At 42.5% G+C, this 25,634-nt stretch overlaps 1 protein-coding gene and 1 long non-coding RNA gene across 4 annotated transcripts in view; one reads left to right on the top strand and one right to left on the bottom strand.

The window, feature by feature from the left end:
- Positions 1-181: 181 nt before the first annotated feature.
- On the bottom strand, positions 182-17,471 carry LOC119565639. Of its 2 annotated transcripts, XR_006288768.1 has the most exons (4): positions 17,447-17,471; positions 17,283-17,346; positions 14,492-14,548; positions 182-629 (listed from the first exon to the last, which is right to left on the bottom strand). It is a non-coding gene; the product is annotated as an uncharacterized LOC119565639 (long non-coding RNA). The 2 variants fall into 2 exon arrangements; XR_005224438.2 differs by lacking the exon at positions 17,447-17,471 and having other exon boundaries at positions 17,283-17,416.
- A 49-nt stretch (positions 17,472-17,520) lies between these two features.
- Positions 17,521-25,634, top strand: part of OTULIN (OTU deubiquitinase with linear linkage specificity) — a 51,032-nt gene continuing 42,918 nt past the window's right edge. Inside the window, exon 1 of one of the 2 annotated variants that reach the window (XM_027827388.3) lies at positions 17,521-17,660. In XM_027827388.3, coding sequence (XP_027683189.2) covers positions 17,644-17,660 — 17 coding nt within the window. In that variant the 5' untranslated portion in view covers positions 17,521-17,643. The remainder of the gene's footprint in view (positions 17,661-25,634) is intronic. The other variant, XM_043540245.1, reaches the window with a different exon arrangement.

Below are 25,634 nucleotides of genomic sequence, written 5' to 3'. Positions count from 1 at the left end.
GTACTCCTCCATCCTCCAGCAGCATGCCTTCTCACTCCCTGCTCTTTGCACACCCTCCTCTAACTGATGGGAGGTCCTTCTTAAACCAGGTGTCCTGATTAGTCTGCCTGCCATAACTGAGTCTAGTATGTTCTTAATTGGCGCCAGGTGTCTTAATTAGCTTGCCTGTCTTAATTGGTTCTAGCAGGTTCTTGATTGCTCTAGTGCAGCCCCTGCTCTGGTCACTCAGGGAACAGAAAACTGTTCATCCAGTGGCCAATATATTTGCCTTCTACCCGACTCCTGTACCCCACTGGTCTGGGTCTGTCACACTCAGGTAAGTAAGAGGTAGGTAACTATAAGGACTCCCAAATTATAACTGAGAAAACAAGGGAACCGAATATAAAAGGGCCACCGGCTGTGACAAAGAGGGCTTAGCTCCCTTCCAAAGGTTGATTCCAGGTAGGTTACATGGAGGACAAATCCATATCTTGTAGCTTTATCCCTGGCACCGGTGCATGACAGGGCTGGCTCCAGTCCCGATCTGGATGGTAAGGCAGGTGGAGGGCAGGACCTCAGGTACAGGCTGATGGAAGCTCGGTCTTGTTTTTCTTGCAGCTCTTCTTCCCTGCATCATCGTGGGTGGATGCCTGAGGCAGGATCAGAACGGCAGATGATGGCTTGTTCTTGCACGCAGGTAAGAAACACTCCCTACAACCCTATGCGTTGTACTAATGTCAACCCTCCAGGGTAAGCAGTAGCACTCTGCCTCTCGGAAGCAGCATGCGCTGCTGCCACTGCTGCTGTCCATCTAAGATGGGCAGCCCCGTCTGCCAGACGTGCTGGCCCTTTTATAACATACAGTTGCTGGGCAGATTACCGATCAGGTGATCTACCCAGTTTCCCGCCTTAGGGCAAAAAGGGCGCCAAAGGCGTAACAGGGGCTGAGGAAGAAGGGCAACAAGTATGGATTCCCTGTTGTTGTTAAAGGGATCCAAGATGGTGTAAGGGATATAACAACAAAATAAAACTTTTCTCCCAACAGTAGTGGAATATTCAAAACAAGACTGATCGCCATATTTGGGGTCGGGAAGGAATTTTCCTCCAGGGCAGATGGGCAGAGGCCCTGGGGGGTTTTCGCCTTCCTCTGCAGCGTGGGGCACAGGTCACTTGCTGGAGGATTCTCTGCACCTCCAAGTCTTTAAACCACGATTTGAGGACTTCAGTAGCTCAGACATAGGTGAGAGGTTTGTTACAGGAGTGGCTGGGTGAGATTCTGTGGCCTGCATTGTGCAGGAGGTCAGACTAGACGATCATAATGGTCCCTTCTGACCTAAATATGTATGAATCTATGAATTTAAGTTATGACTGGCTTGGAATGACAAATGACATCAAAGAGTGGATATTGTAACTAAAACAAAATTCTCAAATATTTAATTTTAATTTAGATTACACTTAAAATTAATTCAGAAAGGAACTACGTTTATACATTAGATGTGAAAATGTAAGCTCTCCCTCCTTGCTGTTATTTTTTCAAACATGTATGTTGATGATATTGCATGTGCTTTTCAAAACTAGGACACGAGTGGTTTGCATTATCAGAAAGGAAGAAAATAATTTCATCTAGATACCATCTTGCAACGCATTAAGGTGCATTTTAAACTCGTACATGTCTCCTACCTCTATTAATTAACAAATGTGGTTATGACCTCATTCGCAAAGCATTATGAATGTTTTGATTGCAAACTACGGCGACATGATAGGCAGTATGAATTTTTTCCTTAAAAACAACTCAGAAAACATGTAAACAGTAACCAGGCTAACCGCATGTTTATTATTGCAACAGAGTAAAGCATCTAATTGTCAGTAACAAGTCAACACTCTTGCTACTGAGACAACTCAGTGCCACAATGATTTCCATTGCTCACTACGCTGGCCCAGCACATTCATTTAGAATTCAACAGAACTCATTGTGGAATTGTGTTGTCTCAGTAACAAGCAGGTGCTCTTGTCAGTTGTGGATCCAGTACTATTCAATATTTTCATTCATCAGATGGATGATGGAGTAGAGAGTGTGCTTATAAAATCTGCAGATGACCTCAAGCTGGGAGGGGTTGTAAGGACTTTGGAGGATGGTGTTAGAATTTAAAATGATCAGGATTGATAAACTGGAGAATTGGTCTGAATTTAACAAGATGAAATTCAATAAAGATAAGTGCACAGTACTTCACTTAGGAAGGAAAAATCAAATGCATAACTACAAAATGGGGAATAACTGGCTAGGTGGTAGTACTGCTGAAAGGATCTGGGGGTTATAGTGGATCACAAATTGAATAGGAGTCAACCATGTAATCTAGTTGCAAACAAGCTACTATCATTCTGGAGTGTGTTAATGGGAGTGTTGTATATAGGACATGGGAGGTATTTATCCTGCTCTACCCCACATTGTTGAGGCCTCAGCTGGAATACTGCGTCCAATTCTGGGCACTGCACTTTAGGAAAAATGTGAACAAATTGTTGCAAGTCCAGAGAAGAGCAACAAAAATGATAAAAGGTTTAGAAAACCTGACCTATGGAGGAAAGGTTAAAACATGGAGCACATTTAGTCTTGAGAAAAGAAGACTGAGGGGAATCTGATAAGTTTTCAGATAAGTTAAAGGTTGTTATAAAGAGGACGGTGATCACTTGTTCGCCATGTCCACTGAAGGTGGGAAAAGAAGTTATAAGCTTAATCTGCAGCAAGGGAGATTTGGGTTAGATATTAGGATCAACTTTTTAACTATAAGGGTCCTTAAGCTCTGGAATATGCTTTGAAGGGAGGTTGTGGAACCCACATCATTAAAGGTTTTTAAAAACAGGTTGGACAAACACCTGTCAGATTTACTTGGTCCTGCCTCAGAGCAGGGGGTTGGATTTGATGCTTTTTTTCAGGTCCTTTCCAGCCCTATCTTTCTGTGAATCTATGGAAGATGTAAATTGTGGGGTTGTTGACTAGCCTTATACCTATGTTATGTACTTTTGAAAAAGGGCTAACTATTGCAAAAATCACTTTGTTCTCTTTGCTCACTACGTTACCTTATAAAAAAGATCCTTGGAGGAATTCAAATTGTAATTCTACTCTATATTAATGCACATACATCATTAAACCATGGGAATTGGTTGGAATGGACTTAATCAGACCATTCAGAGCAACAGAGAAAGGGTACAAGTATATATTGCTACTAATTTTACAAGATGAATGAAAGCATTTTCAATTAGAAACAAGAAAGTACATGATGTGGCAAGGAAGGTCTGTGAAGTTATGTAGTGACCTGCATGTCCAGACGGGATATACACAGATCATGGTTCCAAGTTCAATAATTAGGTAATGATTCACATTAGACAAATCATTGTAATTATGCATAACATAAATACATACATTGGAAGGAAAGTTTATTGAAAATGTTTTTCCCCCCAGCTTTCCCTGTGTGAAGCACTGAAGATAGAACATACCTTCACAACCCCATACCAAAGGTAATTTTAGGGAAAATATTTTAAAAGTACTCGTGGTAAGTGTAGCTGAGGCCTGGCCTGACATGAGTAATTAACACATGGGGAGAGGCCTTATTTTGTGGAAATAGGATTTGGGAGGTAAATGAATTATTAGGCTGAAAACAGGACATTTGTGCTAAATAAGAGAAATAAACAGGTCAGTAGTCTAAAAAGACAGTGTGTCTGAGCCAGCTAAGATAAGAGGGAGAGCACCCGAACTATTTACTGTGAACTAGAAACAAGACAAAATAAGTTAAGACTATCGAGATGAGGTAAAGAGGAACATGGACAGCACGTGGACAGAGCATGCTGCAAAGAAACCAAACCATTCCAAAAATGTATGATGCAATTCATAATAAATGCAATGGGATGTGTAAATGTATATAAAAAGAGAGTTCCTGTGTAACTTTAGGGCTGTGATATACCCTGCATCCACCCTCCTGAGTTTGAGTCTGATCAACTCAGTGTAGCATTGGTGTGTGCCAAATAAAAAATATCTGAGTGACGAAGTCTGGACTTGAATTGAGTTCTTGGGGAAACCAAGTGGAAAGAGGTCTTGGAGGGAATCCCAACAGTAAGTAAAGGGGACTGTGTCATAAATTGAATATTGTGAGCAAATCTTCCAAATTGAATTATTCCACTGAAAATGTTACTATCTTCTGAAATTTAAAACAGAAATTAGTCCTAGCAATATAAAATGTACAGTGCTTCCACTTAACATTTTGCAGAGTCTATATCAAGCAGATAGCTCCAGACATTTTCTCAAGTACTTGTTTTAACAAACTGAGTTATCCTTCAATGTTTAGAGTGTTAAGGCAGATGGCTAACCAAGAGGACTAGGATGAATTTTTGGACTAACTTTATTTTGTTTGGTTTCAGAGTAGTAGCCGTGTTAGTCTGTATTCGCAAAAAGAAAAGGAGGACTTGTGGCACCTTAGAGACTAACAAATTTATTTGAGCATAAGCTTTCGTGAGCTACAGCATCCGATGAAGTGAGCTGTAGCTCACAAAAGCTGATGCTCAAATAAATTTGTTAGTCTCTAAGGTGCCACAAGTACTCCTTTTATTTTGTTTGCGATTGAAACATTAGATGTCAACAAAAATAGCACCCCTTCGTCTTAGGTATGGCTGAGAAGCCAGGTTTCCAGAGGAATTTTCATCCTATTAATTGGTATGTGTCTTAAATCACTAGTTGCTTTAATACAAGTTAATTTGTTGTTATTCAGTTACAGAACACAAACCGTTTTCCATTTCTTGACACAGTCAGAAATTTTATGGTGTCCAGATAACCAGATACACCAGTAGTATTGTACTACCCTGTAATAAAAAATGGATACTGACAGTCGAATGGCTGTAAACAACAACTCCAGAACAAAAGACAAACAGCAAAAAGAATATTGTCAAAGAAACATTTCTAGATATGGAAAAGTAAAATTCGACTCTGGGGACCATATTATGTTACTCAATTCAAGAACAAAAACAAGAAATGGAGGACAGCTGCAACCCACTTACAGAGGATATACAAAATACCTAATATGGATTAATGATTAAATGAGAAATCTTATCAGGGAAGAGATTATGATCAATGCACAGTATCTACAAATCAAAACCCTTTAAAAAAGACACCAGTAATATGTACAGGAAATGAAGCATCAGACGAAGACATTGAAACAGAAAGTGGTGTGGGTGGTACTGAGACAACAATACTCCCAGAAGTTATTAAAAATATGTGCTCATGCATCTTTGAACCCTGATGAGAGCATGGGGTCAAACTGGGAGGTTGAAGAGATGGACTGTATGGCTGCGAAGTTACAAGCAACAGTTCTAGCAAACGTAAAGATATGGTTATGGAATATTTGGAAGAGAAGGCATGGTATCAGAAAGGTAAGTTCTTGATAAGTTGATGTAATGTCTTAATAATATTTGGAAATTTGATCAGAATTATGTGGCATGGTATGTTTTTAATTTATGAACATCAACAAAGAAATGCATTTTACTTCTTTTCTAGTGAAATGTATGCAATCCCACCAAGTTAAAGGCAGACTGGAGGCAAACGTGAGACAATTCAACTTGTATGAATCTTCATTCTGTGGGTCAACAAACTGGCTGGATGATAAGATATAATAACAGTAAACGAGGATGGTGCTGAAATGATTAATTTCAGAAATTTAAAATGTTCAATTGCTTTGGTTTTCATAATCTGATCTAGGTAATGGACGCGTACTTGAGTTGTGTTGTCAATACAGCAAAAAGGAAGGTAAGCTGCTAGTAATGCTACTTCATTACTGTTATTTGTATTTCTAAGTCAGTATTTAGAACAAGTATGAGAGAGCATTTGGTTTATTACATACAGAGAAATGTCTGCAATTAGTACTCTGTTTTTATTAACTTTTTCTTAGCAATCAATATTCCTTCTGTATTAATACTTTAAAACTATAGTGTTTAACTTATATTTTAAAATGATTGATTAATTTACCACATCCTTGTGTGTTAACAGGTACATGCTGTCTTTTCAATAATTACTAGAAAAATTCTGTCAGGCAGAGCAAGGAAAGTGAATTTTGAGAAGATAAGTGGTCCTGACATTTGATTTGAATGCATTGGAGGGTAGCGGGCCTCTGGTTTCCACCAATACAAGTGGTGCTCATTAGCTACAATAAAGGAAAGGGACATAACTGTGCAGAAGTTCTTTCCCATCCCAGTGTCAGTGGCTAGTTACAAGAATGAAGCCAGGAACAAGAGAGATGATTTTAAAGTAAAACTCAGGCAGTGATATTCAACATATGGTGTCATCCTTCCACCAGCACCAATATCAAGTGCCTTCTCTGTATTGCTACAGAGCAGGAGTGGGCAAAGGATCCTTGACAGTTTCTGTTCCTACACTGGAGCAGAGGATTCCTGTGTGCCTCTCCACCCGTTCAGTTAATTCCACATGTACTCAACAAAATCATACCACATGGCCAGGGTGATAGTGCCAGCAGAGGCCAGGCAATTCTGGTTCACAGAATTACTGGAACTGACCAGCCAACCTCTTCTACCTTCATGCCAAGATCTGCTACAGAGGAATGGCAAGATCCTATATTCAGACTGTCTCTGAATCTGGCTGTCTAGGACATGGGTCTTACAAATGGCTTCTCCTGCTCTGCTGGGGTGCAGGAGGGCCTCATTCACTGCAGATAGGACTTCAGTCACATGGTGTACACACAAGTGAAAACAATTTAGTGTATGAGAAGCCAACAACAATCTTCCTCCAGTCTACTCCAATACCATCTGTCACAGAGTGGACTGTCCCTTTTAAGGGTATGTGGGTTCAGTCTCCGCTGTGCCTAGTTATCCACTTCCCAGGAAAAGGGGTTGGGCCAGTGGTTGGGTCTGCTGACCAGGTAGCCTGGCAGAGGTGGCACATGAGTCTTTTGTTTGAAGAGGCTACTCCCAGGAGTGCCAGAAGCTCCTTGAAGTGCGGGGCCACCAGCACCCAGACTGTGACCATGCCCCTGCTCTGCTGTTCCCCCCAAGGCCCCACCAATGCTCCAACCCAACCCCTGTGACTCTGCCCCCACTCTTCCCCGAGGCCCCACCCTCACTCCGCCTCTTCCCTGAGGCCCTTTCCACCACTTGCTCCTCTCCGCCTCCTCTGCCCCATTTCTCTCTTTTAAGGGGAGGGAAGGGGCAGATGTGGGGAGGGCCCATGGTCCAGGCGCTGATGGCCCTGCACTTCTAGGGAGCTTCCAGCACTCCTGCTCCCAAGGTGCAAAGGTGGCAGGCTGGCACACCTCCAAAGGGAGGTGACCTGCATCTGACATTTGCCCCCTGCATGGCCAGCCATTTTTATTTGGGGCAGGCTTATAAAAGGGAACCTGCTCTGTCAGAGAGATGACACCAGGGGTTAGGGGAGAGCTCTGTGGAGAGCCCCAGACAGTGAAGGGGGCCCAGCAGAACTCATCTATTCAGATAGATCAGGGAAGTTGAGAGAGTTTGGGCCTAATGCTCTGAGTCAAGAGTAACAGGAGAAGGACCTGCAGAGAAAACGTAGGGGATCTAGAGGGGGCCCAGGGTCAGAGGGCATGCACTGTGGTGAATTGCTTCCAAAGGGCCTGAGGCAGTGGTTTCACAAACAGAATGCCAGAATATGGTTTGAGATAAGAAAGTATATAGTTTTGTGTTTTTTAAATACATCAATTACAAGCTTTGTGTAACTCAGTCAGAAGTGCCAGACACCAATAGCAGTTTCACAACAGTTAGAGGAATAAAGTGACGGGAATGTGTAGCTATAGAAGAGATAGGGAGGGAAAATATCTGTAGATTACGCAAGCTCAAAATAATAGCCTGAAGGCCTTCTGTCCAGAAAGTTCTACAGGAATTCTCCAGTATTCACAGTGGTAAAGATGTCAAAACCTGTGATTCTGGTGCTGTGTATAAGAAAAACAAATTGGCAGGTTTTTTTAAAAAGAAAAAAGCGAATATTTTCTTGAACTCGAAAGGAAGAGGCAGCCATAACAGCAGCAGAAATGACCGCTGTGTACCATGCAGTGAGGCATCATTTGAGCAATAATTCCTTTGATTGTGGAACAAGCTCTCATCCCAACTGTGGAATCGTTTTCCAACCACTCAAAACATGTACAGTGCAGAAACAAAAGCAAAGTCACTGGATAAACATGGTTTGGCACCAAAATCCATACAGAGAATTATTCAGTATCTGTCCAGAGATTATACCATTTTCTGCTTTATTTCAACAGATGCATTAAACAAGGGCAATAGGAAAGAGACTGAAATCCAGGACCTCTGTGGTGGCATTCTCAGAAATGCTTCCAGTTGCATGCACAGGGCCAGGTAGGCAGGCAGAGCTTCAGAGTCTCAATGCGTGGATGAGACAATGGTTTGGATTCACTAGGAACTGGGGAAACTTTTGGGATAGGGGGAGCCTATACAGGAAGGACGGGCTCCACCTCAACCAAAGTGGATCCAGGCTGCTGGCACTTAACATTAAAAAGGTTGCAAAGCAGTTTTTAAACTAAGAGATGGGGGAAAGCTGATTGCTGCAGAGGAGCACGTGGATCGGACAGAGACTTCTCTTAGAGGAGAGTCTATTGATAGAGATTCTCTAGGTTTTAGTCAGGAGGAGGGGATGGAAGAGGATAAAGTATGGGCCAGATCAGACGAGAAACATTCACATAAAGAATCTGACACATCCAAAAAGGGCAGACAAATAAACAGTGACAAGTTTTTAAAGTGCTTGTACACAAATGCTAGAAGTCTAAATAATAAGATGGGTGAACTAGAGTGCCTCATGTTAAAAGAGGATATTGATATAATAGGCATCACAGAAACCTGGTGGACTGAGGACAATCAATGGGGGACAATCATTCCGGGGTACAAAATATATCGGAAGGACAAAACAGGTCACGGTGGGGGTGGGGGGAGTGGCACTGTATGTGAAAGAAAATGTAGAATCAAATGAAATAAAAATCTTAAATGAATCCACATGTTCCATAGAATCTCTTTGGATAGTAATTCCATGCTCTAATAAGAATATAACAGTAGGGATCTATTATCGACCACCTGACCAGGACAGTGATAGTGACGATGAAATGCTAACGGAGATTAGAGAAGCTATCAAAATAAAAAAACTCAATATTAGTGGGGGATTTCAATTATCCCCATATTGACTGGGTACATGTCGCCTCAGTACGAAATGCAGAAACAAAATTTCTCGATACTTTAAATGACTGCTTCTTGGAGCAGCTGGTACAGGAACCCATAAGGGGAGAGGCAACTCTTGATCTAGTCCTGAGTGGAGCTCAGGATCTGGTGCAAGAGGTAACGATAACAGGACCGCTTGGAAATAGTGACCATAATATAATAACATTTAACATTCCTGTGGTGGGAAGAACACCTCAACAGCCCAACACTGTGGCATTTAATTTCAGAAAGGGGAACTACGCAAAAATGCGGAGGTTAGTTAAACAGAAATTAAAAGGTACAGTGGCTAGAGTGAAATCCCTGCAAGCTGCATGGACGCTTTTCAAAGACACCATAATAGAGGCTCAACTTAAATGTATACCCCAAATTAAAAAACACAGTAAAAAAACTAAAAAAGAGCCACCGTGGCTTAACAACCATGTAAAAGAAGCAGTGGGAGATAAAAAGGCATCTTTTAAAAAGCGGAAGTCAGATCCTCATGAGGTAAATAGAAAGGAGTATAAACACTGCCAAATTAAATGTAAAAATGTAATAAGAAAAGCCAAAAAGGAGTTTGAAGAACAGCTAGCCAAAAACTCAAAAGGTGGTAATAAAATGTTTTTAAAGTACATCAGAAGTAGGAAGCCTGCTAAATAACCAGTGGGGCCCCTGAACGATCGAGATACAAAAGGAGCACTTAAAGATGATGAAGTCATTGCAGAGAAACTAAATGAAGTCTTTGCTTCAGTCTTCACGGCTGAGGATGTTAAGGAGATTACCAAACCTGAGCTGTCTTTTGTAGGTGACAAATCTGAGGAATTGTCACAAATTGAAGTGTCACTAGAGGAGGTTTTGGAATGAATTGAGAAACTTAACAGTAACAAGTCACTGAGACCAGATGGCATTCACCCAAGAGTTCTGAAATGTGAAATTGTGGAACTATTAACTATGGTTTGTAACCTGTCCTTTAAATCAGCTACTGTACCCAATGACTGGAAGATAGCTAATGTAACACCAATATTTAAGCAGAGCTCTAGAGGTGATCCTGGCAATTACAGACCGGTATGTCTAATGTCAGTACCGGGTAAATTAGTTGAAACAATAGTAAAGAATAAAATTGTCAGACACATAGAAGAACATAAATTGTTGCACAAAAGTCAACATGGTTTCTATAAAGGGAAATCATTTCTTACTAATCTATTAGAGTTCTTTGAGGGGGTCAACAAACATGTGGACAAGGGGGATCCAGTGGACATAGTGTACTTAGATTTCCAGAAAGCCTTTGACAAGGTCCCTCACCAAAGGCTCTTATGTAAATTAAGTTGTCATGGGATAAGAGGGAAGATCCTTTCATGGATTGAGAACTGGTTAAAAGACAGGGAACAAAGGGTGGGAATAAATGGTAAATTTTCAGAACGGAGAGGGGTAACTAGTGGTGTTCCCCAAGGATCAGTCCTAGGGCCAATCCTATTCAACTTATTCATAAATGATCTGGAGAAAGGGGTAAACAGTGAGGTGGCAAAGTTTGAAGATGATACTAAACTGCTCAAGATAGTTAAGACCAAAGCAGACTGTGAAGAACTTCAAAAGGAAGTTTAATGTGGATAAATGTAAAGTAATGAGCATTGGAAAAATAACTCCCACTATACATATAATATGATGGCGGCTAATTTAGCTACAACTAATCAGGAGAAAGATCTTGGGACTCATCATGGATAGTTCTCTGTAGACGTCCACGCAGTGTGCAGTGGCAGTCAAAAAAGCAAAAGGGATGTTAGGAATCATTAAAAAAAGGGATAGAGAATAAGATGGCGAATATCTTATTGCCCTTATATAAATCCATGGTACACCCACATCTTGAATACTGCGTACAGATGTGGTCCCCTCATCTTAAAAAAGATATACTGGCATTAGAAAAGGTTCAGAAAAGGGCAACTAAAATGATTAGGGGTTTGGAACGGGTCCCATATGAGGAGAGATTAAAGAGGCTAGGACTTTTCAGCTTGGAAAAGAGGAGACTAAGGGGGATATGATAGAGGAATATAAAATCATGAGTGATGTAGAGAAAGTGAATAAGGAAAAGTTATTTACTTGTTCCCATAATATAAGAACTAGGGGCCACCAAATGAAATGAATGGGTAGCAGGTTTAAAACAAATAAAAGGAAGTTCTTCTTCGCTTACCGCACAGTCAACCTGTGGAACTCCTTGCCTGAGGAGGTTGTGAAGGCTAGGACTATAAGCGGGTTTAAAAGAGAACAGGATAAATTCATGGAGGTTAAGTCCATTAATGGCTATTAGCCAGGATGGGTAAGGAATGGTGTCCCTAGCCTCTGTTTGTCAGAGGGTGGAGATGAATGGCAGGAAAGAGATCACTTGATCATTACCTGTTAGATTCACTCTCTCTGGGGCACCTGGCATTGGCCACTGTCAGTAGACAGGATACGGGGCTGGATGGACCTTTGGTCTGACCCAGTATGGCCATTCTTATGTTCTTAAATTGTTTCTTTCTGCATTACATCCTTTAACCTTTGAACTTCACCATATTGATAAGTTACTCGATTTTGTAAAGGAGTGCTATGAATTGTAGAAGAGCATTCCAGATACTGGCAACAATTCATTACTATTTCATCACCGAAATGAAGCAGTATTTCTGCATATTCAGCAGTCAGAATGAATAGTTCTTTCCACAATTTACAGTCTGCTTAACAGTGCTTGAAAGCAGAAAATGAGCATATAGTTAAAGTAAATGGCCCTGTGTATATTATCCACAGTATACTTAGTTTGTGTAGCGCATAGCTAACTGTGAAAACCTCATTATGAAAATCTATGATCTTTTAGCACCCTTCCCCAGTGTTACTTCAATAAAGCTGGGGGCTGCTGCCACTTAAATCTATCCGTGTCTGTCTTCATTCACCTACGTGTCCTGATCTTCACTTTCAAAGCCCAGTGCTATATCTGGATCCAGACTTGATACCTGGAGTTTGACAAAGGTAGTGAGCAGAAGAGGATACCTCACAGAAATTAACACACTCCTTATATCAAGAAATAAGTCAACCAATAGACTATATTCCAAAAGATGGCCAAGGGTTTAGGTGCTGGTTCAGGAAGCAAGAGATCGGACCAAATTCAGTAAAGGTGAAATACACATTATCAGTCTTTCATGTAGGAAGCTTAGTAAGAGAATTAAGCCTGTTTGGTTTCCTGTGCTGTCTTTATGAAATTCATAACTTTATGGAATGGGCCTTTATTTGGAAAAAAGGGTTACATCATGCTGCATGGTATTTGGATAATTATTTTGTTTGCAGGTCGGGCCAGCTCAGGAATATGTGGGATTTTAGAAGGTGCTGACAGTTAAGTTACAGGGGAAATATGGAACCTCCAGTATCCAAGTTGCCATAGCTGGGTATTCATATGGACACCTAGTGTGATATTTCCCAGCTTCCTAGGGAGAAGGTGGTATAACCCAGATTTCTAGTCACCTCATCCCTGGCTCTAAATCGGGGTCCCAAACTTTTTGCTGGCACAACCCCATTTTAATTATTTGCTGCCAGAATCCGAGACAGTGTGGAGGCTGCCATTTTGAAGAGCAAAATGGCATCCTATGCACAGCATGATCTCACATGTGCCATAAGTGTGAGATCACACTGCACGAAGGATGCCATTTTGTAGCACGAAATGGCATCCTCCACACAGTGTGACCTCATACGTACTAAGTCACACTATGCGGAGGATGCACCATATGTGTGAGGTCATGCTGTGCAGAGCAAAATGGCATCCTCCGCACGCTAAGGATCACTGTGACCCCATCTGCTGATAATGCAATCCCAAACAGTTTGGGAACAGCTGCTCTAAATGATGCTGGAGTAGAGACTTGTATAAGCCGCCTCTCTTTGCTAGAGGACCCATGGAAAGGGTGGGTGGGTCCAGGGGCTTCAGAGTGCCATTTAAAGTGGAGGAGGCCATAGATTTGCTCCTTTCCCACCTGACCTTCCTCTTCCCCTCTCACCTGCAGCCAACTCCCCTCCCCATGAGATTACATCTCTTGACAGGTAGCTGACAAGAGAGTAGAAAAACTGGCCAGGCCAGTCAGAAACCAGCTGGGTGACAACTCTATTTTCCATGTACCTGCTTAAAAGTGGTCAGGCCATGACCCTGGTTTGCTGCCCTCCACCCCTTTCCTCTCTTGGCTCCACAGCCTCTGGGTGGGTCAAGAAGGACATGAGGCTACTCCTTTGTCTTCATTTTAAACAACCGTACGTGTTGGAAGATGTGGAAAGAAGCTGATGAAAGGAAATCTGGGTAGAGGAGGTGCATTGTGCCCACACTCACACAACCCAGTAGTGGAGGGATCTGGGCATATTAACTATACTTCCTGAGTGGTGGTTCTGGTGTGTTTGTTTGTCATTACTGGTTCCATTTGTCGTCTGTAACATATTTATCCTAATTTTTCATTCTCCCCATGCTTTTCTTAAATAAAGTGCCTCCTCCTTTAAAAAGCAAACTGCATATTGAGTTTTATCATGGTTTTGCACCTGTTGTAGGTATCATTTGTTTCTTGGAATTTACAAGTGACGGGCCCCACCTACGCAGAAATCAGTTACACGAAGGGTCCCTGTGGCAACTTTGTGTCTAGGGGGTCACTACAGTGGAAAATCTGCAAAAATTAATTTTTGGGTGCACTCTGGGCTAAGAACATTAGTCAATTAGAAGCCCTTATTTGACATTTGAATTTTGCCTGTTGTGTGGTGCCCCCTGGTCACAGCCTTTGGTTTCCAGTTTGAGGCAGAGTAATGTACCCGTTCTGCTTCACTAGAGTCACTAAGGAAATGAGGAAGTACTTAGGAGCACAGAAACTGTTTATGTGGGCTTAATAGGATATCTTCGGGAAGAACCAAACTGCATTGACTTGCGTATTGAATTTCACAGTGAACAGAGCGTGTAGTGATGGCGCTCAGAGTGGGCCTGGCAAGGGCTGATAAAGGATATTGGATTCTTTAATTTTTCCCTATCTTGTTGCAATCACAATCACTGCCCACATCTTCCAGATTAGAGATTCTTTTTTGGTGTAACAGTTATGCTGTGGTCCACATTGGCAGTAGCCTGACAGTGATATCCTATGCAGTGATTCAGCTTGTGGGCAGATTTCAAAGCTTAAAGCTTACTATTTATTTCTCTTTGAATCCTCTGTGCCAGTCCAGATACTTGGGGATAGATCCTCCCTGCCAGCAGATGAAGACAATGCACAAAACACTTTCAGCTATGTAATCCCCCACCCTGTATTTAATAGGCTTGCCAGCTTACATAGCTCCAGCGCTGCTGTCTCCAGAAGGTGGAGATCCCATACTTTTGTTGGCTGACCTAGAGATTGGAGAGAAAAGAAAGGCCTATGACTTGAAAACCCCTTTTAGGACTGGGACACCCTCAGTCTTCTCATCCGGTGGGCTGCTTGTTGAAGGACTCAGCATATCTGACATCCCACAATGAATCCCAGAGGATGCTGGGACAGCTGCAGCTGCATCTGGCAACTGCAAGAAACTGCCAGGTGATCATCCTCCTTAACGTACAAAGGATCATGCTCGTGAAGTAAGGGGCAATATAGGGGACAAAGCACCATCTGCCGAAATCTCCTTAACAGCCTAAAAGTTTGGGCAGGAAGCAAGACAGGGCAGTACCCTCAGCACTCTGCTGAGCTAACTAGCGAGTGTGGGGAAACCGTGGGTCCAATGAGGCCTCAGACCATAGGGATTCACCCTCTCTCTGTGAAATAGGCTGCCTTCCTTCAGAGGCTGAAATCATAGAATATCATAGAATATCAGGGTTGGAAGGGACCTCAGGAGGTCATCTAGTCCAACCCCCTGCTCAAAGCAGGACAAATCCCAATTTTTGCCCCAGATCCCTAAATGGCCTCCTCAAGGATTGAACTCTCAACCTTGGGTTTAGCAGGCCAATGCTTAAACCACTGAAGTATCGCTCCCCAAAGTGCCCATCCCTTTCCTCTGCTGCTCAGGAAGCCTCCAGGCTTTGTTACTCTATGATGTCCCCAATCTCCACAGGGCAGAGAGGCTTTCTCTGGCTCTTCTCCAGCTTGCGATTGCCGCTACCACCACTCCCCAGCCCCTACCAGTGCTCAGGGATGGGGCACAACATTAATATTCTGTGGCAACTGCCATTAGGGTTGAATGGGCAAAGTTAGTGAGCAGCAAATCTCCACACACTAGCCTTTGGCTAGAACTACTCTTGTTCCCAACTTCTGGCTGTGACCACTGCTCCCCGCCTCTCAGAGCTAAGCCAAGTCCCCGCTACTTCCTCCTTTCCTCAGCCAGGCCACATCCTAGCTGGGAAAATTCCTTCCCAACTCCTTTCAAAGTAGGATGACTGTACGTCCTGTTCTGGCCGGGACAGTCCCCTTTTTAAGCTCTGTCCCTGCCCTTGCGACTTTTCTTTTCTTCTTCTTCTTCTTCTTTTTTTTTTTTTTTTTTTTTACAAAAAAGGGCATTTGTCAAAACTGATCAGTTGGCAAAAGCAAAAAAAAAAATGCTCAGTTTACCAAAAAAGTAGGGGGCGCCTCCCCCGGGGGGGGGGGGGGCATGGAGGAATGTTAGGAGGTGGTGATGAGAGGTGCTGGGCAGCAGGGCTTGGGGGTCAGTCGCAGCCCCAGGTAGCATGGGGCTCAGCCCCAGTCCTCGCGGGGGTCAGCCCCAGCCGCGGTCGGCATAGAGGTTGGGGGGATCAGCCCCAGCCTCATGCGGCGTGGAACTTGAGGGGAGGGTATCAGTCCCAACTCCAGCCACTGCCTCGGGCAGCATGGGGCATGGAGCTCGGGGGGGTCACCCCAGCCGCAGGCAGCACAGGGCTCCAGTGCTCAGCCCGAACCCCAGCTGTGGGTGGCATGGGGCACACAGCTCGGGAGGGAGGGGGAGGCTCAGCCCCAGGCAGCGCAGAGCTTGGGAGGGTATAGGTGCTGGAACTAGGGGTGTGGGGCATAGGTGCCCCCTGGCTTTAAGTGGTTTCCATTGTTTACAGTTTTCATTGGCTCTCTCAGCATCCCCACTATACAAATTGTTCCAGCCCCCCTGGGGTGGGGGCGGTCAGCCCCATCCGCAGACAGCGTGGAGCTCCGGGAGGGGTGTGTCAACCTGGCCACGGGCGGCATGGGGCGCAGAGCTCGGGGGGAGCTCAGCCCCAGCCCTGGGCGGTGGGGGGATGGTGGCTCTGGCGAGTCCTGTGGGCGTGTGGGGTGGCTCAGGCTCAGGCGAGCCCCGGCTGACCCGTTTTTACTTTAGAAAATATGGTCACCCTACTTCAAAGCCTTCAGACTAGAGGTTATGTGAGTCATGCATGGGTAATAACTTTCTTGCATGAGCGCTAGTATATGTAAAAACATAGTCAAGATGACTTCTATTTCACACTTCAGTGTTTTAATCTAGTCTTGCAGTTTAACACACTCACTCTTCCTTGGGCAATTGCATTTTCTATAATCTCTCAGTGAAACATTTAACTTTGGCACAGGAAGTGTATAAAAATTATCCCCTTTTGAAATTCCAGCTGAAAGGCTATGGTGCTTAGCAAGGGTTTGGGGGAAGGCACGAACGGTTGTGGAACAGAGGCAGGAAAGTCCCTCTGCCAAAAGTACATGTTGTGTAAGAAAATCAGTTTGATTTGTAAGTTAGTTCATACAGACAGAGAAAATATCTTCGCATTAAACCTACCTAGTAATACTTTAGATTTGACGAGTGACAAGATGTGTTTTACATAACAAAATAAAAGTTCAACTGCTAAACCAATTAAAAACTAGACATATAACAAGCATGTATTTTAAAATGTTTAATGTAGAGCGAATTCTAGGAGAAATACATAACCTAAAGTATAAACAAGCACACCACAGACACTTTGGGCCAAATGGATTCCTGTCTGGAAGATTACAATAGTCGACTTGAGCTTGTCTTTTCAGTATTTTTACCATCAGTCAATTAAATTAAATAGAGTGACTAAGCTGGTATACCTTATCAGCTTTTTCTAAAATACCCGTGTGCGTTTGGTAAGGCTAGTGAAGTGCGGTAGATGGGGATTTACATATCCCCTTGAAGCGTACCTTGCCAGTGGGAAGCAGGGTGACTGCAGCACGTGGTGGCGGCGGGTGTGTGATCTGTGCCTGGCTGTAATAAGCAAAGGTTTAACGAGTTATTTTTGGCATGTATTGTACTGATGAGACGCGTACACAACAACAAACCCCCACGTCACGTCAAAGATAATTACATGGGCAGGCGTTGAAGTATGTCCCGTGGCAGGCGATGAAAAAGCGAAAGTGAAAGCGACTGTATCGACACTGGTAGGAATCTGAAGCACCCAGACAAGACAAAGCGTGAAGAAAGATATGTTCCTGTTTATAACTGACATGGTGATCTAGGTTGAAAAATGGAGGTAATCGCAAGCCTGAACAGCAAGGAAGGCCGATGGAAAACCAAATAAGGTACAAAACGGCCTCTGTTTTAATTCTCCATGAGGGGAGAACTCAAAAGGGGGGAGGGATAGCGCAGTGGTTTGAGCATTGGCCTGCTAAACCCAGGGTTGTGAGTTCAATTCTTGAGGGGGCTATTTAGGGATCTGGGGCAAAAACTGGGGATTGGTCCTGCTTTGAGCAGCGGGTTGGACGAGATGACCTCCTGAGGTCCCTGCTATTCTATTCTATGATCTGCAACCGTTTTGGTCTGAGAATCAGGAAGAAGGAAGTGTGACAAAATTACCCAGGATGAGAGCAGAGATATAAATAAATCGGAGTCAGCTAGCAGCTAACTCTCTGCAGCAGTTTGATTTAAGTATAAGGGAGAGTTTTATACTTTTAAAAAGCAAACAATTTTAGTCTCAACTATTAAGAAATAGATTGGATAGCCTAATAATGAGGGTCTGTGTTTGGGGTTGCAGTCCCTTGTCTGAGCAAACGAAGATATTTTGGGAGGGATTAAACAAGCAAATATTTATTTATGATGCCAAGGTGGTTTTATTTTTAATTCCAAATTTACTACACCCTGAGGATAAGGAGCCAAGACTGTCTACGAAATATTTTACTAAAGACTCTTATCTGCCAGTTTTTTGAAGGAAACACTGGATTTAAAGAGAGATCAAGGGAAGTAGATGAGAAGTAATTATTGAAGAGACCTGTGCAACTTTTTTTTTCGGTGGTGGTGGTGCGGGGATCTGTATTTCCCTCTGAGGGTCAGTGTTCCCTCTAATTTTTAACTGGCCGTGTGTGCAAAAAATTTCTGTGCAAATTTTTATGCGCTCGGTGTTTCGCCGTGTGCACGGAGTTTAGGATCTGTGTGTGGCACACATGCGCACAGCTTAGAGGGAACAGTGCTCAGAGCTCTTCTTCTGTTTTAGTATCAATTAATGCTAACCATGGCTTTTTATCGGGCTATTTCTAGTTTCACTCTCTCTCCTGCAAGTGATTGTGGGTCTGTTTGGGAGTGAGGCTGGAGCTGAGTGGTGCTGCTGTTGCTGCTTTCTCTTTGTTTGATGTAAGGTTTGGGTTTTTTTGTTTTGTTTCGGATTGGTGTTGGTTGTGGGTGTAGTTTTGGGGAGTTTTGGCCTTGCAGGCCAGCCTTGCTGGCACTCCTTTGACTCCCCAGCCGTGGGGTGCAGACATCACCCATTCTCACAGGTGGTAAGGTTCTTGATCTATGGTGATGATTTGCAGAGCTCACCTTCAAAAATCTGCTTCCATGAAGGAGTGTGCCCTGGCGAGGGGAAAGCAGATCACTTGTAAGAATATAATGTGTGCCTCTTGCATGAGCAAAGCTGTTTGTTAGCACACTGAGCCTTGTTAATCTGGTTGCTGTGTGATGGATACCTGTGTGTCCTTGTTCTGCCTCCCTCTGTGTTAGCTGTTAGCATTGCCATTTCTCATGTGCTCCCTTTCATAGGGAATTGAGCTGCTGACCAGCGATTTTACAAGATATGGTTAGGTCACTAGTCCCATTAGAAGAATCCCTTCTAATATATAAAGCCTCAGCAGGTCCTGTCCTTTCATAGAGAGGTTATCAAATACTGCCTCTAAATCTTTGGAAAGTTTCCTTAAGTATAGAATTGGTGATTGATGATATTTTGTCTGTGGCTGAGGGTTTGGCTTGCTTCTAAGTGGGAGCCTGACACGTTTCATCAAGCAGCCTTCTGAGAAGAACCAAGCAGCCACTAGGAAGAATGCACCTGGGACTGAGGTGGCATCTATGAAAGGCTCTGGGCACATCTGTGAGTCATCTGAATGAAGTCCCACAGTGAATACATACTAACAGCAGAGGGAACCCTATGCTTTGAAGGTGCTGCAAAGTGATCATTTCAGTCTCTGGAGTTGGGGAGCACAGTGTTCTATGAGCAAACCTAGCACATTCTGAGCGGGCTGCTGAGGGCTGTGGGTGTGGGGATTTCCCGGCAGCCACTATCATCCTCCCAGTCCTCACAGCCTCCCCCCCGTTAGTCACTTTGCGGCTACCTCCCTTAATGTCTCTGAGACGTAGTGACTGTGGGTCTGGGACCAATGGGGATGATGACCTCATGGACCATCTGGGTCCTGAACTCAAGATGCCATTAGCCGTTTGCTTGATGAGAGCAAGGGTTAACATGGGTGGACATGAAGGGTATGTTTTCTAAACCTAACCTGATTTTACTGTCTGCTTGGTATACTGTGAGACATGTTCTGTCTGAGTTTAACAAGATAGAAAGTGATGACCAAAGTGCATGTTCCCTTAATCAGTAGTAATGCCAGGGGCTAGTGACCATGTGGTTTATTTCCTTTTTAGTTGGATCTCTGGATTTCTCTGTCCCGTCTCTCCCTTTCCCCCCATGATGCATGCTGATCCAGTGGACAATCTAACATGTGGGTCGCTGAATGTCATTGGGTGCAGGGATGTTTAAATCCTATGGCTGTTTAAAAATATTTGTCCCACAAGAAGGTTGACACTTCTTTTTTTGCAATAGATGCACACAGATGGTGGCAACTGAACTGACTAACTTGCCAACTGGAAGGGAGAGGTTTTTCTGTGCCCTGTATGCACAGTGACTGCAGGCGTTGTATTTCTTTTTAGTGTTCCATATTGGCTTGGAAACACAGTGTAACATATCTTGTGACTATTATCTTGGATAAAGTGAAGATATCCATGTTGAAGAGCAGAAAAATCAACTGGCTTGCTTCATTATTAGTGATGCTCTTTGTTATTTGCTTTTTTTAAGACTTCTTGCATGATCTTGATAGACTAAGCTTTGGTCCATTGAAAATGAACCTTATCATGTTGTTGATTAGAGACTTGGTTTGAATTTGGCATTACGTTGTTTCTGTATTTTATGTTCTGACTTTATTAAGCAGTTTTTTAAAAGTCTGTCCCTATATATTATGTAATCTAGGCATTTACAGAAGTTGAATCTCCACCTTGATAGCTATTCCTGTATTGAACTGACACTTGAAATGTAATTATGGTTATAGACTTTTGTATAGGTAATTAACATCTTTTTAAAAAATTCAGTCACTTTTTCTTAACACTCCTCCTCACACTGTTACCTGAGAATCTGATTGAGGGAGCCCTTGTTATTGTTTGAGATGGGGCTTTGTGATGCTATTTTAAACTTCATAATTTTTTTTAAGTTAAAGAAAATAAACATTTACATTAATAAAAAAATTGATTAAAGAAAGCTTAATTTAAGTGTTCCTAGGATCACAAAGTGTCAGATAATCAATTGTGTACTGGTAGTATTTATTTGTTATTTAATGGCATTAGGTAACTTTCCACACACTATGCAAGGGAGCAACAGAGAAAACGGTCTCATCCATCACTAAATGAAAACTTGATTTGTATTTGATCTTTGATACCTTTGAAAGCTTTATGAGAGAGAGGGATGGATGGTAAGGAGTTTTACTGAGGCCTAGATTGCTGCAGATTCAGCCCAGATTGGCAGCTGTTTGATGTGTCTTGTGTAAATTAAGTTTAGCGTTGTTACAATTCTAGAAGACCAGCATCCCTATCACCAAAAACTACCCTCACAATTAGCAGTCTCAGCAGAGGCCAGTGATTTACTGGTAAAGAAGACTGAATTACCTTGTCCCTTGAGGGGCTTCCCTCCAGGTTACAGCACAATGGTGGAGGAGTGCTCTGCCTATGTATGTGTTCGGTGGTAGAAGACTTTTTACTCTAAGACTGGAACTAAAATTAACAAGTCGTACACAGGTAGCTGACTTTTCTCCTGGGCAAAATGTGAAATCCTCAGGCCTAACTCAGGAACATGATCAGACATCTCATTTGCACATTGAGTGCACATTTGCCTATTGTGGACTGCTACTTAAGACAGTGATTTTCTCATGGATTAATTCTCTTCCTAACCTCAATTCTAAACCCTCCTGTAGGAAGCATGAAAAATAACATTACAGCAGGTTAAAAACAAACCATCCTTTCTTCAATGACATGAATGGGGCATCTGCTTGGTTATGTTCTCTGTTTCTATCTATTTTTATTTCCTCTCCCTCATTGTAGCAATTTCACATTTAATACCAACCAATCTTCTATTTATTATTTCTTCATTTCTATGTTTGCTTCTCCTCCTGGTTTTGTGTTACATGGAAATTTGTTGCGGTCCTCTGGGGGAAGCTTGAAACGTGTTATATTTAACACAGGGGTGAAGAGGGCTTGAACTGAAAGTTCCTGAAGAGAGGGAGGTGGTAGTGTACGGGATCACTGGATAGCATGTTGTATTTTGAGAATACTTCCCATGAGCAGAAGTGATCAGTTTTTCAGACTTTCATTTTGTTTAGATTATAACAGTAGTCAACATGCTCTCTTTATCTGTCCAGTTCTTACTCTCTTCTTTCAGAGCATGAGAATCCTGGCCAGGTATGGTCTTCTGTGGGAATAATATGTGAAGAGGCCGTAGGGAGAGAAAGACATTTATTCCACCCACTCCTCTAACACAGGCTGTAACTCATCTCTCAGCATGCAGCTGCCAATAAGCCTGAAGGATGCCAGAGCCGCCCAAAAAGCATGGCTATCAAATTTGCCGAAATATGCAATCCAGCTGCAATATAACACACACACACACACACACACACACACGGTCATTGCGGTTGCACTAGCCATGGTTTGGGGACCATAGATATGACAAGAAGGACCCAACCAGGGAAAACACAGTCTGTGGCCACCCACTGATTTGGACTTTGAAGCCAAAATGAAATTTTTGGGGGAGGTTTAGTTTATGTAGGGGCAGAGAAGACTAATTTCATCTCTTCAGAGAAGGAATTAGGTAAACTTTACCATATATAAAATAAGTAATTACACATTTATAATTGGTAGAACATCTGCCATACAAATTTGATCACAAAGCACTTTATAGAATTTTCATAAATGATCCCACTTTAGAATAATAAATAATAGCGGGGGAAAGAATTTGCATAGTATATAGCAAGGGAAAACAGATACTTGTAGCTAAGGTGTGAAATGATTGCAAGCTGATGAAGGAGAGAGACACAGGAAAGCTTTTTTGACGGCAGGAGCAGCAGAAGTAACCTCACTTGCACTGAGAGAGGCAAAAAATGGAGGATCAGAGAAGTCTGGTGAACTACTGATGGGCACAGTCTGAACCATGTTAAGTGAAATCCTGAAGATGTACAGCCTGCTAGGTTAGATGCTAATACCAAGCAGGCAGGGTGGAGAACTTAGGGTTAAATTACTTAGAGCTCCTAGAACTGCATTATCAAATTCCTCCTATAAGAACGGCCATGTTGGGTCAGACCAAAGGTCCATCTAGCTCAGTATCCTGTCTTCCAACAGTGGCCAAGGTCAGGTGCCCCAGAGGGAATGAACAGAACAGGTAATCATCAAGTTATCCATCCCCTGTCGCCCATAAAGATAGATTATTGTAATTGTTTAAACTATTCCATGGTGAGAAATGTCCACTCTTTCACATTCCATTGCCCATCTATTATTTCCACCAAGGAAGTTCAGAATATTAAATAGCAAATTGTCAGCGTGTGTAGAAAGTACTATATATCTTTAGCACAAAAAGTGGAAGGCAAATCTTTCTGGAAACAGATCTGCAAATTCTGTCAAACTGAAAAATAAAAAGGGAAAAAAAGTTTGTATAAATCACAAAAACATATAATGTATCTTGTATTGTACACTTTGTATCAGTTGGTGGGTATTTCCCATCTATTTTCTCTCAAGGGCATTCCCCAGAAGTCATAAGCAGAATTAGTCACTCCTGGAGCTTCAGACTGTGCTCCACAAGACTTTAAAACAACTTTTAAGTAGTGTACAGGAGCCAGTTCAATGAGGAAGAAAAAAATCTGACAAGCCTTGAGATGGATTAAATAAGGTAAAATTAAGTAATCAGAACTACTAGTTTCTTTGCTGGGTGTCATTTTAAATGAAAGCTCAGCCTGTGTGTCCACTAAGCAGAAACTGACAAGTACAGGATGCTGACTCACTGAAGCTATTGTGGTTTTATTTTGTTTATGAGAGAGCATCAGAGCTACAAAATTAGCCACAGTATTCTGTTGAATTTTGTGTTGTGTAGCATTGCACGTGTAAATTTCTTAAACTTCAAAATGGTGCTAAAGCCATTCGATGAGTGTGTGAGCCAATCCCTCTCCCTTAACTTTTACTAAAATCAAATGAGACATTGCAACTAACACCCAATTCATTCTGTCTATTCTGCATAGATATTCAAGCTTCCATGGAAATATTCACAAGAGAAATGGCTTGTCTGTGGGTCATTGGCCAAAATTGAGCTCTCCCCACAAAAATGTCTAGTGCTGGCTGCTGCCTTTCACCCATCAGCTGTCTGCATGTCAGTGGCACTGTATGTATATAAAGCTTGAGTTGAGACAGTCAAGATCTCTGAGATAAAGCATCGTGCTTCCCTACAGCTGTACCAGTTAGCTAGAAAACCAAGATTTAAGCAGTTGCGAGCTCTTGGGCAAAAATGTATTACCACAGTATTTATTTCAGTTCTCATATCACTGATTTCTTCTTTCTCTCTTCCTCTTCCTAATTGTGTGTGGATTTTCTTTTTTTAATGTATGCTGTGGTATGTACTTTTATTAGTGACGGCAAGGTCGAACAAGTGTGCCTTGCACTTGGAATGGAAGATGGTGAAGCTTAAAATAGTTCGTAGATTCTGCCAGTATTCATTCCAGTCTTGGATTAGCCTCCAAGAAAGGTGTCTCCTGCATAAAATAATTATTTTTCCAGTACACAGTTCCATTGCATCAGAGGAGCAAGGTTATAATGGTCATCCTCCTGGTGTTTTAGATGATTTTTTTAGGCATTGTAGACCCAAATCCTTAAGCATTTTGAAGGTAAGTGCTGAAATCTTCAACTAGATAGGATATTCTTTGGCTAGCCAATGTAGTGATTTGAAGATATCTTTGAAGTTTGCACACAGTATTAGTTGTAGTTTCCTGTGGGCTACTGTTTTATGCCAAAATAGGCTATGTTGCTGTAGTCCAGTTGGGAGGTAACAAAGGCATATATTATTACCAAGGCCAAATCATCCGCCAGTATGGGGGGGCAGACTCCCATTCAGCTGTAAATGGTGGAATCCTAGGAAAAACGTAGGGCTGGAAGGGACCTCCAGAGGTCATCAAGCCCAATCCTCTAGGCTGAGGCAGAACCAAATAAACCTAGATCATCCCTGCCAGATGTTTGTCTAACCTGTTCTTAAAAACCTCCAATGATGAGGATTCCACAACCTCTCTTGGAAGTCTGTTACAGAGCTTCATTACCCTTATCATTAGAAAGTTTTCCTAATATGTAACCTAAATCTCCCTTGCTGCAGATAAAGCCCATTGCTTCTTGTCCTACCTTCAATGGACACAGAGAATAATTGATTCTCATTGTTTTTACAGCATCCCTTAACATATATGGAGACTGTTATCAAGTCCCCCTGTCAGTCTTCTTTTCTCAAGAATAAACATGCCCAGTTTTTTAAATCTTTCCTCTTTGGTCAGGTTTTCTAAAGCTTTTATCATTTTTGTTGCTACCCTCTGGACTCTCTCCAGTTTTCCATGTTTTCTAAAGTGTGGTGCCCAGAACTGGACCCAATACTCCAGTTAAGGCCTCACCAGTGCTGAATGGAGCAGGACAGTTACCTCCCACATCTTACGTGTGGCACTCTTGTTAATACACCCCACAATATTAGACTTTTTTCGCAGCTTGCATCACATTGTTGACTCATATTCAATTTGTTATCCACTATAAATCTGAAATCCTTTTCAGCAGTGCTACCACCTAGCCAGTTATTCCCCATTTTGTAGTTGTGCATTTGATTTTTCCCTGAAATTGGCCACTCTCAGAAATCCCAGAGATCCTCCGCACCCAAAAGAGCAGTGTTCCCTAGTTTTACCTTTAACCACCGTTCATATAAACTACACAGCCCTTGTAATGCAACGAAAGAAGGTTTATTTAAG

The sequence above is a fragment of the Chelonia mydas genome, chromosome 2 (assembly GCF_015237465.2).
Source record: "Chelonia mydas isolate rCheMyd1 chromosome 2, rCheMyd1.pri.v2, whole genome shotgun sequence".
Taxonomy (NCBI): Eukaryota; Metazoa; Chordata; order Testudines; family Cheloniidae; genus Chelonia; species Chelonia mydas.
This window is presented reverse-complemented; position numbering and strand designations above follow the sequence as displayed.